The sequence below is a fragment of the Phyllostomus discolor genome, chromosome 1 (assembly GCF_004126475.2).
Source record: "Phyllostomus discolor isolate MPI-MPIP mPhyDis1 chromosome 1, mPhyDis1.pri.v3, whole genome shotgun sequence".
In the NCBI taxonomy this organism is placed as follows: domain Eukaryota; kingdom Metazoa; phylum Chordata; class Mammalia; order Chiroptera; family Phyllostomidae; genus Phyllostomus; species Phyllostomus discolor.
In genome coordinates, this window is record NC_040903.2 from 12,519,599 (window position 1) to 12,533,569 (window position 13,971).

At 43.6% G+C, this 13,971-nt stretch overlaps 1 protein-coding gene across 3 annotated transcripts in view; it reads left to right on the forward strand.

Moving 5' to 3' along the window:
- The window catches only part of LOC114491563 (cytosolic beta-glucosidase), a 100,715-nt gene that overhangs the window by 33,315 nt on the left and 53,429 nt on the right, over window positions 1–13,971 (forward strand). For 2 of the 3 annotated variants that reach the window (XM_036019365.1, XM_036019369.1), the window contains exons 3-4: window positions 7,358–8,154; window positions 8,895–9,018. In XM_036019365.1, the coding sequence (XP_035875258.1) occupies window positions 7,358–8,154; window positions 8,895–9,018 (921 nt within the window). Of the gene's footprint in view, window positions 1–7,357; window positions 8,155–8,894; window positions 9,019–10,247; window positions 10,349–13,971 lie in introns of those variants that run through there. The other variant, XM_036019379.1, reaches the window with a different exon arrangement.

The following is a 13,971-nucleotide window of genomic DNA, read 5'->3' on the forward strand; positions in this document are numbered from 1 at the left end:
AAAAGCCTCCAAATACTGAATCCTTTCTAGCGAGTTTAGTTTTCAAACTGATTTGGCAGCAAACACTGACCTGGAATTGAGGTGGAAGTTTTTTATCACCTCCGTTTCTTCTGCTCAATGATATTTACCGTATATTTTAATGCGGGAATAGTAAGGGACACTGACTCAGATACCACAAGGCGTGTTGGACTTGATATATGGTGTTTCCTTTCTAAAATCCAAACATTTTGAACACACCGGCCACCCAGATTTTCAGATAAAGGACTGGGGACCTGTACCAGTGTCAACAGACCAAGCTATTTAAAATGCACTGAAGGTGTCTAGGAGTTCACAGAACACACTACCACTCAGCCGACCAAGGGCAGGAAGCAGACGAGCTGCAGGGGGCGCTGGTGGGTGGGATGGAGTCACAGGGGCCCCTGAACAATGTGGGGAAACCATTCATGCAGATCTCACGTGGGGGTCACGTGCCCCTAGCCCTGAGCGTTTTCTGTCCGCCCAGCTTTTGTAAAACCACAGCTGATTAATATCGCAGACTTTTCCATGAACGCGAGGGCACTGGAGGTCTCTCCAGGAGGCTGACTCTCAATAAGCAGTTGCTCACGCTTGTGCAGTGATCTGTTGAAGCCGTTGGAACTGTTTTAACTCAGAAAGGCCATCATTTGGGTTTTTTTTTTTTTTCTGTTTAAATATTTCCTCAAAGAGCACGTAAAGAATTGGTAATCCCTTGTCACTGTTCCTTCCAAGGAACCTCCGTTGTGTGTGTGTTTGCCTTTCGGTGTGAAAGCTTGATGGGAAGGAATTTGGAAACTTATAAAATCCTGTGTTCCCAAATTGGAAACGTATTTTACAAAATGGAATTGTTACACAGTCTTTCTCTTTCAAATGTCAAGTTTTCAAGGTTTAACAAGGAGAGGTTGAGCTGGCAACTGAAATCACGTATTTCTGTGTTCTCAAGCGCTCAAATACCTTTTCATATCTGCCACAAATTCAAGCTGCAGGTGATGAGTAGGAGACCCAGGCACTGGAAATGAAAGAAGAAGGAATGCTTGTGTAGAGTTTCTTGTCCACTTTAAGGTTTAAAATATGAGCACACTCCGCAGGAGTGTTGACGAAATAAACGAACAACACGAATCTTATTACTCTCTTACACTGTGTTAGGTAGTGTAGCAGCCCCCCTCCCAAAATTTGTCCACCTCCTAATTCTTAGAAACTGAATATATTATTATTTTACTTGGTAGAAGGGACTTTATAGACATGATGGAGTAAAAGAATCTTGTGATGGGACGATCACCCTGGATTACCTGGGTAGTTCCAGTGTGATCACGTGATCATCCTTACAAGAGGATGAAGGGAAGAGAGAGAAGATCCAGGGACTGAGGCAGAGCCCGGGAAGGAGAGAAGATGTTCCGGTCCTGGCTTTGCAGGTGGAGGAAGGGGCCTCTAGAGGCCGGAAAAGGCAAAGTGTGTGAATTCTCTGGGAAAGCCTCCAGAAGGGACGCAGCCCTGCTGACATCTTGCTTTGAGCAATGTGAGAACCAGTTTGGGTAGCTGATGTGCGGGAATGTAAGATAACACATTCATGTTGTTTTAGATGCTGAGTTTGTGCTGCCCTGTTACAGCAGCAGCAGGAACGAGTACAGGCAGCGTGCCGAGGAGACCTAGGGCAGTGGAAGACATCGGTGGGCTGAGTCTAGAGAGGGGGGGACTTAGAGAGTCATCTGTCTGACCCATGGCAGCCTCTCTATCACAGTTAATTCTACACTCGTACATTTGTAGTTTGCCTAGGAGGATTCCGGTTCAGTTATTTTCTACACCGAGATGTCATTTTTGCAAGTTCCAGCCACGTGGTTTTCTTGGGAAATGTCCCCAATTTCTTTGTTCTACACAATCCTGCTGCACTCCCGGCCATGCCTGACTGTAGGAGGGAAAAGACTTCTCTGGGACTTTTCATTTGTGTAACTTCATTGGAAAAGAGCATCTTGCCCTGTTGCTTTGTTGTTTCAAGGATGTTTGGAATTAAGGAGCCAAGAGGCTGAGCTGATTGGTGGTTGGCCCTGGCAGATGGGGTGGCCATTTAGAGGCCACAGCCAATTGGAGGCACAGAGAAATCCAGTTCTGGGAGAGAGGCATGCAGTAGGTGTGTCGAGAAAAGTTGGGGTGAGAGAGGCCGGAATTTCCTGAGATACAAAGGTTTTCTCAGCTTCTAGCTTCCAATCCCTTGAGTTCTGCTTGTAATCATTCTCTGTTACTGGGTGTATGATTTCTCTAGGTCATTTCAAAGAATGCTCACCGCATCTCATACCGACCAGATACCGGTCCCTACTCCACCTTTATATTTGGTTTAAACTGAATGTTTTTTTTAATATCCAAAAGACCTTTAACTCAAATATACTTCATATTTTCAAAGATCAGACAAAAAGAAATCGTTTTCATTGAAACAAAGAACCTGATAGTAACAATGTAAGAAGGCTATGAAGGTTTCAGTACTTAAAATGATCAACCCTCTACTAATATCCAGATGCAGAACAAGGTCCGAGTGACAGCTGAAGTTTCAAGATCCCTAGATTGGTAACAGATGATCATTTGAAAACACACATTTATGCAGAGAACTGTTCCAGTCTGGTCAGGCTGAAGGGCCCTCTGATTTTTCCTCTTTGATACTTGCTACACTCACGGGGTGGCACTATTCATATTCCTCTTTTGCAGACAAAGAAATGTGGCTATAGAGGGGCCATGTGTTTTGTCCATGATCTCTTTTTTTATTTTATTTTAATTGTGGTTTCAGTACAATTTTCTATCTTTTACTCCCATCCCAACCCACCCACCCAGCCCTCCCCTCCTCCCTCCCATTTCCACCCGCCCCTAGTTTTTATCCATGTGTCCTTATACTCCTTTCTGTAAACCCTTCCCCTTTTCCCCTGAAATTCCCCTGAAATTCCCCTGAAATTCCCTCTCCTCTCCCCTCTGAACTCTGTCAGTCTGTTCTTTATTTCAGTTATATTTTGCTTGTTTCTTTGTTTTGTTGTTTAGGCTCCTGTCAATGATAGTAGGGGATTTTAACACCCCACTGTCAAAAATGGACAGATCTTCCAACAAAATATCAACAAAGATATTGTGGCATTGAATAATGTCCATAATCTTTTGACCGAACTGTCTGACTCTGGAGCTCTGGTCTTAAAAACCTTACTCCATTGCATCATGGTAAAGTTTCATCACAACACCAAATAAACTGTGCAACCCAGAAATACAACGCTTCATCCTAGGATGTTAAATACTAACTGTGCAATGCTTTGTTGCCCTGACGTGCCAATAAGTGAGAAAAAAACTGACTTAATTTTTTTTATCTTCAATTCAACTGAAGATTATCGTGTTGTTTGAATGACAATGATTGCCATCATGAATGGTTGTGCCGTATCTAATGATGCCTACAGAAGATAAATCATCGATTCCTCCAAAAAAAAAAAGAAAACAAGACAAAAACCTGATGTTGTGAGTCAGCGCTAAAGCGTGTGATCACTAAGGCTGGTGAAGGAGCGTCACAACAGTCCCGGTTCTGAAACATGAGTCAATGGGAGAAATGGAGGGTTGTGCAAATACCCAGGCTGTGCAGTAAGACAGCTTGGGTTTCCATGTTGGCTCTTTAAGTCCAGTTCGAATGCTCTCTGAATCCCAGTTTTCTCTTATGTGGATTAAGGATAAAAATACCCACCTCTTGGGCTTAAGTACGAATGCAATAAACAAAAGCTGATACTTTAATATGCGAAGCCAGTGGAAGGAATTGGCTATGTGAACCTTAACACATACCGATTCCAAAATGACTCCACTATACCATCTATGATTGTGCCATTTTACAAATGAGGATCTGGGGGTTCACAGAGGTCCAGAGATAGCATGGTGGGGTGCTCTTCCCCTGAGAGAGGAAAGAGAAGTTTTATACATTTTGGTGACTGTATTAGTTTTCCATTGATGCTGGAACAGATTACTACAAGCTTGGCTCTTTACAACACAAATGCTTTACCTTAGAGCCCTGTCGGTCAGAAGTCTGACCCAGGTCTGACCAAGGTGGCTACAGGGCTGCGTTTCTTTCTGAAGGATCTAGGGGGGAGCCAGTTTCTCTGTTCACTGAGGTTGTTAGGAGGATTCAGTTTCTCATGGTCACAGGACTGAAGTCTTCACTTGCTCAATGGCTGTCAGCCGAGGACCCTTTTTGGAACTAGAGGCCACCTACATTTCTTGGTTCACGGCTCCTGCTCTCCATCCTCAAAGTCAGCCATGATGGGTTGAACCCTTCCCAGCCTGTCATCCCTCCCGTGTCTTCTGCTGTTACATCTCTCTGACCCACTCTTCTGCCATCCACTTCCACGTCTAATGATTCGTGTGGCTAGATTGCGGCCAACTGAACAAACTAGAGAAATCTTCCCATCTCAAGGTCCTCAGCCTTACTCATTTGCAGAGTCCCTTTTGCTGTGTAAAGTAGCCTATCCACATGTCCCATGGGTTAGGGTATGGGCATCTTTGGGGGCAGAGGGCTTATTCTGTCCACCAAGTGAGCAATGGCATCCGAGTGGGTCTTCCAAGTATGGACTTGTTACCCATGATTCATACTATGTTCCAGTTGGCAAGGTAAGTGAACCGTTGTTAAAAATACCCACTTTGATAGACAGACAGGCAGACAACACATGACCTCGCATACTTTGGCTTCTGCTTACCCTGCTTACCTCTCACCATTCTTATTGCTCCTCACTGAGCTGTAATGCTCTCCTTACACCAAACGGTTAGTTCCCAGAAAAACCCATAGTATTTCAGGGGAATCAAACTGCGGATGCTCAGTAGCCCAGCCGTACACGATGATAGAGCTCGGACCCACCTAAGAAGCCCGGGCAGGTGAACTAGAGTGTCTGTGGGAGTCACCCCAGAAAGTCAGGATTGGCTCCGCAACTGCCGGCCTTCTCTGTTTGTAGGCTCCCCGTCCCCCGCTTTCAACTCAGGACCAAGGGGAGAAAGCCAGATATGCCCCCCAAACTGAGATGCCCCACTTCTGCCCTGTGCCAACAACCTCCAATGAGCACGTACGTGAACGTCCCCTCTTCCCCTCTCCCCTGACAGCCTTTGAGTGCCTGCCAAGTGATGACGGCTGATCCCTCACTAGAGCAAACTCTGCTTACATTTGGGTGTATTTTTTTTCTTTTTCCTTCCACACCTTCTTTGGTCTTTTGACATTTGCTTTCCCCTTTTCCCTTCCTAGATCACTCTTTCTCCCTGCCTTGTGTGGGTCCTTTGCATTCATCTTTTGGGTGTCCGCTTAGATGTCATGAATAACAACAATAGCAGTTAACAATGATTATGAGAAGGATAGCTACCTTATACTAAGCCCTTATCTTATGCCAAAAAGTGTGCTAAGAAGGTTCAATTTTTCAACTCATTAAACTTTCATAGTGATTATTCAAGTGGGTTTCTATTATTGTTTATATTTTACAGAAAAGGAAAGATAATTCAGAAAGATAAGGTCACTTGTCCAAGGCCACCGAGAGAGTGCTGAAGAGCTGGCATGGAACTGATGTAGCTTGGCATCATTGTTCACTTTTGCAATGGTCATGATACATTGCTTTCAGAATAAATTTCAGGTGCCCTCCGTTTGGGATGGGTATTCTCTATCAAAGTCTTAAATCGCATTCTGTACTTCATCTTTACTAATAATACTCTGTTGTAATGGTTTATGAATTTATTGAGTCCCCACTAAATTTTAAGCTCCCCGAGGATGAGGGTAGTGTTTATTTTAAATACGTTTGGAAGTCCGGCATACCGTAGCTTCTCTATAAACATGCATTTAAGAAATGAATAAATGAATGATTGACTAAAGGGGACAGATAAAAAGTCTGGATTCTCAGGGTTTTTAAAATTGGAGGATAGTAAATTAAAAAAGGGGAAAGGGACCCTATTTCTATGCAACCTTTGAATGAAACACAATGGCAAAATGAAATTATAATTGTTATCCAGGAAAAAAAAAACTCTCAAAAGAGAGCACTGCTTATCTCTTTTAAGCTTAGGTTGCCTCTATACTCATAGACTGAAATGACACAAAGTAGACCTGTTTGGATAGCTCAGTTGGTTGGAGTGCCATACCAGTACCCCAAGGGTGCAAGTTCAATCCCTGTCAGGGCACATGCAGGAATCAACAAATACATCCATAAATGAGTGGGACAACAAGTCAATGTTTCTCTTTTTCTCTCTCAAAGCAATAAAAGAAAAAACAAGAGCACACAGAGTACTAACATCAGCCTCTCCTCAGAAAGTCTCTTCCAAGTTGAGTCGTCATTAGGTTGGACCCCATGTCTTCTACGCACTGGTTCCCGCGGGAGAGCATCTCTAGCTTAGTAACATTCTTCGGAACTCTGCTGAGATCCTGAGCGCTGTCTCCCACCCCCATGCATCGCTGGAGAGTCAGCTGTGAGCCAGAGCTGGGGCGGTCTGTGTTCCCAAGGACAATGCCAGAATCTCAGAGCAGACTCCCCAACCTGGCGTTCCTTAGTGTCCTCGCTGCCCTGTATCCCACATTCTGGGGCACATGCCGAGCTCGTGGTGTTGCTCAGTGTGCCTTTTCCCCTAGACTTTTGAGACTGATGGTTCTGGAGAAGCACTAAGGCAGTTACCTGGCTCCTTTCTTTTACCTTACATTCGATACCATTGAAATTTGTCCATTCACTCAACAAATGCTTATTGAGTATCTACTAAATTTCTGGTACTGTGCCAGGATTTGGAAACTCCTGAGGTAAAATAGATAGACAAAGTTTTCACTATTATGGGGTTTGTATTCTAGTGCAGTCAATAGGCAAGTCCTGCATACAAACAAATAAATAAGTTGACCTCAGTGTGTAGCAATAACACCAAGTTATGTGATAGCAGTGTGCCCAAATGTATCCCTTTCTCCCACAAACACATCACCCATCACTCTCCCACTCCCAGATCAGCCAGTCTTCCTTGGAATTCTTTTTTTTTTTTTTTAAGATTTTATTTATTTATTTTCAGAGAGGGAAGGGAGGGGGAGAGAGAGAGAAACATCAATGTGCGGTTGCTGGGGGCCGTGGCCTGCAACCCAGGCATGTACCCTGACTGGGAATCGAACCTGTGACACTTTGATTCACAGCCCTCACTCAATCCACTGAGCTATGCCAGCCAGGGTGTGTAATTCTTTTGTATTTCCTCTCAGCCTTTGATTATACGTAGGAAGTAATAAACCTTATTTTGAAGGAATTTTATTTAGGAAATTATTCCCAGCCTTCTCCCTCTTCAAAGTTAGTGTCAACATACTAAAAGTAACTTTTCTTCTTATATATCTTCATTTTCTTTTTCCTAGGAATTGACTACTACAACAAGATCATCGACAATTTGTTAGCAAACCGGGTCACGCCCATCGTGGCGCTCTACCACTTCGACTTGCCTCAGGCCTTAGAAGACCGAGGAGGCTGGTTGGCAGAGGCAACCATTGAATCCTTTGACGAATATGCCCGCTTTTGCTTCAGTACGTTTGGGGATCGCGTCAAGCAGTGGATCACCATCAATGAGCCTAAAATGTTTGTCCTGATGGCATACGAGGTAGGCACGTTTCCTCCCGGGGTACCTCACCCAGGAACTTCAGGCTATCAGGCAGTGCATAATTTGATTAAGGCCCACGTGAGAGCCTGGCGCAGCTATGACTCCTTATTCCGAAAAGAGCAGAAGGGCATGGTGTCCCTCGCGTTGTTTGCTGGCTGGGTGGAACCAGCTGACCCCAACTCGGTGTCTGATCAGGAAGCTGCTGAAAGAGCCTTGGCGTTCCACTTGGATTTCTTTGCTAAACCCATATTTGTTGATGGTGATTATCCAGAAGTTGTCAAGTCCCAGGTTGCCTCCATGAGCCAAAAGCAGGGCTACCCATCATTGAGGCGTCCACAGTTTACAGAAGAAGAGAAGAGGATGATCAAAGGCACAGATGATTTCTTTGCTGTGCAGTATTATTCCAGTCGCCTCGTCAAGCACCAGGAGAACCATAAAGGGGAACTGGGTATTCTTCAGGATGCAGAGATTGAAACTTTTCCAGACCCGTCTTGGATAAGTTTGGATTGGGTCTATGTGGTACCATGGGGAATCCGTGAACTATTGAAATACATTAAGGTAAATGCGTCCCCGTACACCCAAATATGTGAGGATGGGAAGATAGGCCTAGGTACATGTGTATATGGACTGGAAAGAAAGAGCAATTTTAGGCAATAGCATATGCAATATTGTTGGCCCAGGAAGAGAAGATTAAGATATAAATTGGTGAGGGGTAACTAGCTGAGAAAAGGCTTCAGAAACCATGGTCAAAGTTAGGACTCACTATTAAAATATACTTAAAAAAATAAAGTCAGCCATGGCCATAGGAAAAAGCTTGGATATATTTTTCAGGCTGGTGTCGGGACTGTGATTATTAAAAGGCATATTAAGGTGGAAATAGCTGGGTCCTTTTGGAGTCTGTGTTGTGCTGGGTGGTGTGCAGGTAGCTGAAATTAAAATGTCAAGTTAGCAGTTTTCGGGACCTCTTCTGGGGGGAGGACAGAGAGTGTAGCTGCTGGGGGCACAAAAGGGTTAAGGAGCAGTGGCAACCAGCAGATGCTGAGGGAAGAAAGATATTTCTGTCTTCCCATTAGAAGAGGAGTCATTTGACTCTTTCATGCACATTTGCACAGTTTTGCTTTTCCATTGTTAGTCATAAAAGATCAGTGCGTGGAAAATTAAGTTAATAGGGTCAGTGCAATTTGATGAAAACTAGTTTGGGGCTGTAGCTTAGGGAAGATAGAGGATAATGCACCTGATTTTATGAGCCATTTTTTTTTACATCTGTTTGGAATAAAACTTCTGCTCTCTTGTTCCAGGATACGTGTAATAACCCTGTAATTTACATCACTGAGAATGGGTTTCCCCAGGGTGACCCCGCGCCTCTTGATGACACTCAGCGCTGGGTGTATTTCAGACAGACGTTTCAGGAACTGTTCAAAGGTACCATTCGGAATGATGAAAGATCAATTGTGCAAACTTATGTGCCTATTTGCATTCAGCAAAGACCAATGATTTTGAAAGCTGAAATTCATGCAAATCAGTAGAAAGCCATGTAATTAAGAAAGAGGAGGAAAAGTATTTAGGAAAGAGTAGGGTGAGGTTTTTGGCCTAGCTTCAACCTCCTAAAATTTAATCAAGTAAAAAGCGACTGTCTTCAGCATTTTGTGACTCCTGGGTGAAGGTGACATGAATAGGAGGAGTGGTAGCTATTGAGAGAGAACATTAGTTATTGCACAAAGATTAGCACTGATCAACTAGAGCATGCTTATTTGCATATTTTAATATCCTAACCACCAAGAAAGGAATTGATAGAATTTTTAAAGGACAAAAATTAAGCATTTGTGTAATAAGTTTTAAGTGGCGTGAGTCTTCAATCAATGTATGTTTCATTTAAGCTGTAACCAAGCAGCCCCGTTGGGACCTTTTCCTTTTGTCCTATGGATTTTGTAAACTTTATTTCAAGGCAATGTTATTATTCTGGTAACTTCTTTCCCTCCTGGAATTCTTTTCACGTTTGAGAGCAAATGTGGAGTAATCTTTAACTGTTAACATAGATTTCTAAACCAGCGAATTCCTCCCCTTTAACCTCCACTTGGGACACTATTGCTTTATCAGTTTAATTTCTCCTCCTGTAGAGGAATCATGTCATAGCAATGAAATGCAATGTGAGATGAAACTCTCAATGTCTTTTTTTTTAAACATGATAGGCACACTTTTTCTCCTCATTCTATTTGAAAGGTCCTGAAACTTAAAAAAATATTTATTTATTTATTTTTATTTTTATTTTTAGATAGAGGGGAGGGAGGAAGAAAGAGGGGCAGAGAAACAGAAATGTGTGGTTGCTTCTAGAGCGCCCCCTATAGGGACCTGGCTCACAGTCCAGGCATGTGCCCTGACTGGCAATTGAACCAGTGACCCTTTGGTTCGAAGTCTGGCACTCAATCCACTGAGCTATACCAGCCAGGGTGAAACTATTTTCTTAGAAACTAATTGGTAATATACTGGGATCAGCCAGAAGGCATTCTGGGAAGCAACACAAGTGATTTCTTTCGAAAACTTAAAATATGTTGACTTGACCCCGTATTGAGGTCTGGAGTTTATGGTCAGAGTACAATTGGATTCCTACAATTTAATCCAAGCATAATAATCCCTTTGTCTTCCTTGCACAGAAAACATGCTTCCTCTGGGTGGGAATTCCCATTCTGATAAGAAGGGGAAGTATCTTGGTTTCTGCTTCTTTCACTCCTCCCTGTGAATGGGCCTATGCACACTTACTCCGCTGATGTTCCCACGTCCACTCTGGGAGACAAGTAGGCTAGTAACCACCACACAGATTTAGGGGGCTGCGGGGATCACAAATGACTTGGCAAAATGGTTCTGTGTATTTTGGGGAAAATGGGAAAAATAAGAATTGTCTTTTTTCACCTCCAGCTTGGAGCAAGGATTAGTGATAACCATATAAGATCATTCAGTTGCTCTTTGAAATAGTTTCTGGTAATGTACAGGGTCCTTTAGGCCTTTAACGATAAAATTTCAGTGGTGGGCTCCCAAAATTAAAACACCTAAAGACCAAAAAGTAATTGAAGGCAAGAGTAGAAAAGTGAGAAGATTTGAGTTTCTAAGGGACAGGAGAAAGAGGAGAAGGTAAGGAAATAAAATCTTGTATTAAAACTTGTTGATTTTCTATTGTCTTTAAAATGATGGAGAAAGTACTAGGTACCTAAAACATAAATGGTTCACAGCATCTATGTTCTCTTCTGATTTTTAACATTAGATGTTCTATATTCATTGTAATTAACACATAATACTATATTTATTTTGCTTTTAAAAATATCACCTTTCAAAATGTGCAGAAATCTATATATTGACCAAAAAAACCCCATAAAAACCCATACATATGTGTGTCTATTCTGGACTGGGTGCAGTGATAATGATTTCTCTTATATTGTTGCCACTGACACCAATTATTTCATCTGTGGTGAAACTCTTTTCTAGTAACTAATCTTCTTTCTTCTACAAAACACCCACCTCTCCCTATCCTCAGGCTTACCATAGAGGCAGCATGTAAGTAGAATAAAATACTGTGTCTTCTCAACAGATAATTGATTGGTTTACATGTAGGCATATGACATGAGCTGGGCCAATCCCAGTGCTTCCCCAGGATTCTGAACTTGGACCAGTTTGTCTCTCAGCCTGGGTTGAGGGACATCGGTGGCTGTGTCCTGCCATGTCAGTGTAAGCCAGGGATGTCAAACTCATTTTCACCGGAGGCCACATCAGCTGTGTAGTTGCCTTCAAAGGGCTGAATGTAATTTTAGGGCTGTATACATGGAACTACTTCTTAACTAGGGGCAAGGCACTTGGCTCTGCTGCTGGGTAGAAACAAGGCGCTAGTCCGGATAAAACAAGGTGGAGGGCCAGGTTCGTCCCGCGGGCCTTGTGTTTGCCACCTGGGGTTAAGCAGTGGGAAGGACCACCGCAGGTGCCTCCGGGGAAGCGGCGACAGGAAATGGAGAGAGATTCTGGATGGCCCGTGGGCCTCTAGTTCTAGTGTTTTTCAGAGCCAGCTGCGTGTGTGTTCCTGAGAGACATTCCTTTTAATTAAGTGCTCTTTCTACTTTGCCTGATTCTGACTGGGTTTCTATCATTTGGAGCAAAGAGAGTCTTCACTGAGACCATTTCATTTCGTTTTCAAAGCTGTAACATGATGTCACTGCTCCTACTTGACAGAGGAGAAAACTGGGTTATGAAAAGGCTAAGTCATTTGTTCAAGGTCACAAGGTCGCTAAGTCATATCTGCTGGAGCAAGGCAGAGAATGTGGGTATTACTACTACCACTACTGCTACTACTGCTACCACCTCCACTGTCCAGGTGTTTGATAAGGTCTGTGAGTCCAGGGCTTTCTGACTCAGAGCGCTCGCTTGTTCCATCCCACAAAACTTTTCCTCACCTTTGGTACTCTGGGCTGACATAGGTTCTTTGTTCTTTGGTTTGTTTCTGATTTTTTTTTATTTATTAGAGAGAGAAAGACAGAGAGAGAAAAGAACCCCATCAATTTGTTGTCCCACTTTTTTACACTTTAACTGGCTGATTCTTGCATGTGTCCTGACCAGGGATCGAACCCTTGACCTTGATGTATTGGGGCGATGCTCTAACCAACCAAGCTACCAGCCAGGGCTTATGTAGATTCTTCGAAAGTGCTTCATGCTGCCTCTGCAAGGGCCGCCAGGTCCTATGACCTCGGACAGTGCTCAGACATCTCCCATCCTGCCCGTCGTCAGAGGAGTAGCGCTGTGCTTACTAGTGGAATTCCTGAGATTCCTCCGAGGTAGCACTGATGATCTTGACTGCACAGTACTTTCCCAGTAAAAAAAAACACACCACAAGCAATTAAAAATAATATGCCAAGGAAGACATTTGCGGGAAGCGCTGCAGGTGAGAACCTGCCAGAACCGGGGGGCCTCGAACAATCCCCTCCGACATCACGCATACGGACAGGCACATAACGACATTGCAGTGGGATCAATGGCGTCGGTTTAGGGGTCTTACTGATTTTTCCAGTAAAATACCACAGCATCAATTGGGGAGCAAATAGTAGGCTAATGTTGTTGTCTCCTTTTGGGTAAAGGAAAAAAAAAGAGGAACGTGTCATTTCAGGGGAAAAAAAGAAATCAGCGGATGTCTTTTTAATTGTTGCATTATTTAAATGCCTTTAAATTGGTTGTGTTTTAATTAATGTAGGTATAGATAAGAGTAAGGTAACACAGTGCAGACACCAGAACCTTGAAATAACATATGACTAGGCTTGCACTCCAGTCCTGCTGAATATTCAATGAGGGGCCTGTGGCAAATTGCTCAGCCTCCCAAACTCTTACTTAGTGCATCTGTAAAAGTGGGATTGCCACTTCCCTACCACGGCAGTTGTGAAGGTTTCATTTAGTGAGCTATTGTGTTACCTCCTGCTAGCAATGGCCTGGAACATAGTGGGCCCTCCACCAATGGTAATAATTATTATTTTTATAAAAATGTGTACTCTTAAGAATACACTTATCACCTCAACTTCTATATATATTGTTGTTTTAAAAATGTCATGTCAAGACTTTCTTTAATCCTTCTCCTACCCCCAAGTCTCTAAGGTATAGCAGAATATTATTCCTCATGTCAGCCTGTTTCTCTTCACTTTTTTCTGGGGAAGCTCGAATAGTGTTGTAACGTTGACGGCTGAATCCGGTGGAGGAGAAAGCAGGAACGCCTCCCTTCATTCGTTATTCCCCTCAGAGAGGCTGCCGGATTAGTGAAAAATCAAATCATTGGTAGCAGAAACCACTGTCAAGCAACTGGGTAGCCAGATCGCTCTGCCACCTAAATTTTTGTAGGTGTTCAGGAGGCAGCCATCTTCAAAGAGTTCAACTTTTCTCACATCATAGGACTCTCTGTTCTGCCCATAGAATGTACAGCAGGCCTTGCTGCTGCAGAGCCAGCAGGCACGTTTAAGTCCATGTGTACACACACGCCAGTGGATACCTTGATAATCTGAATGTTCGCAGAGAGGCGAGAAGTGTGGGAAGGTTATTCCCAAGGTGCAATTCTCCAATCACAGCCGAATTCTCCCCAAAGGGCATTCGAGCCTGTGTTCAGCCTGTTTCTCAGACCTCCCCTGCATGCGCCTGCCTTTCACTTGGCTCCTGATCTCTCCTCACCCCGGAGTGCCCCGGTCTTTGCAGTCCGCCTGGCCCAACCCTGTAGTTTGGAGCACAGAACTTGCTTCAGGTCACACAAGACAAGGGTTGGAACCCGATTCTGCCTCTTCCACACTCAATCATTTAGGGAAAATCGTTAGACAACGCTTCAGCCACCTGATCTTTTAAATTGGGGTAAGAAGAACATACCAC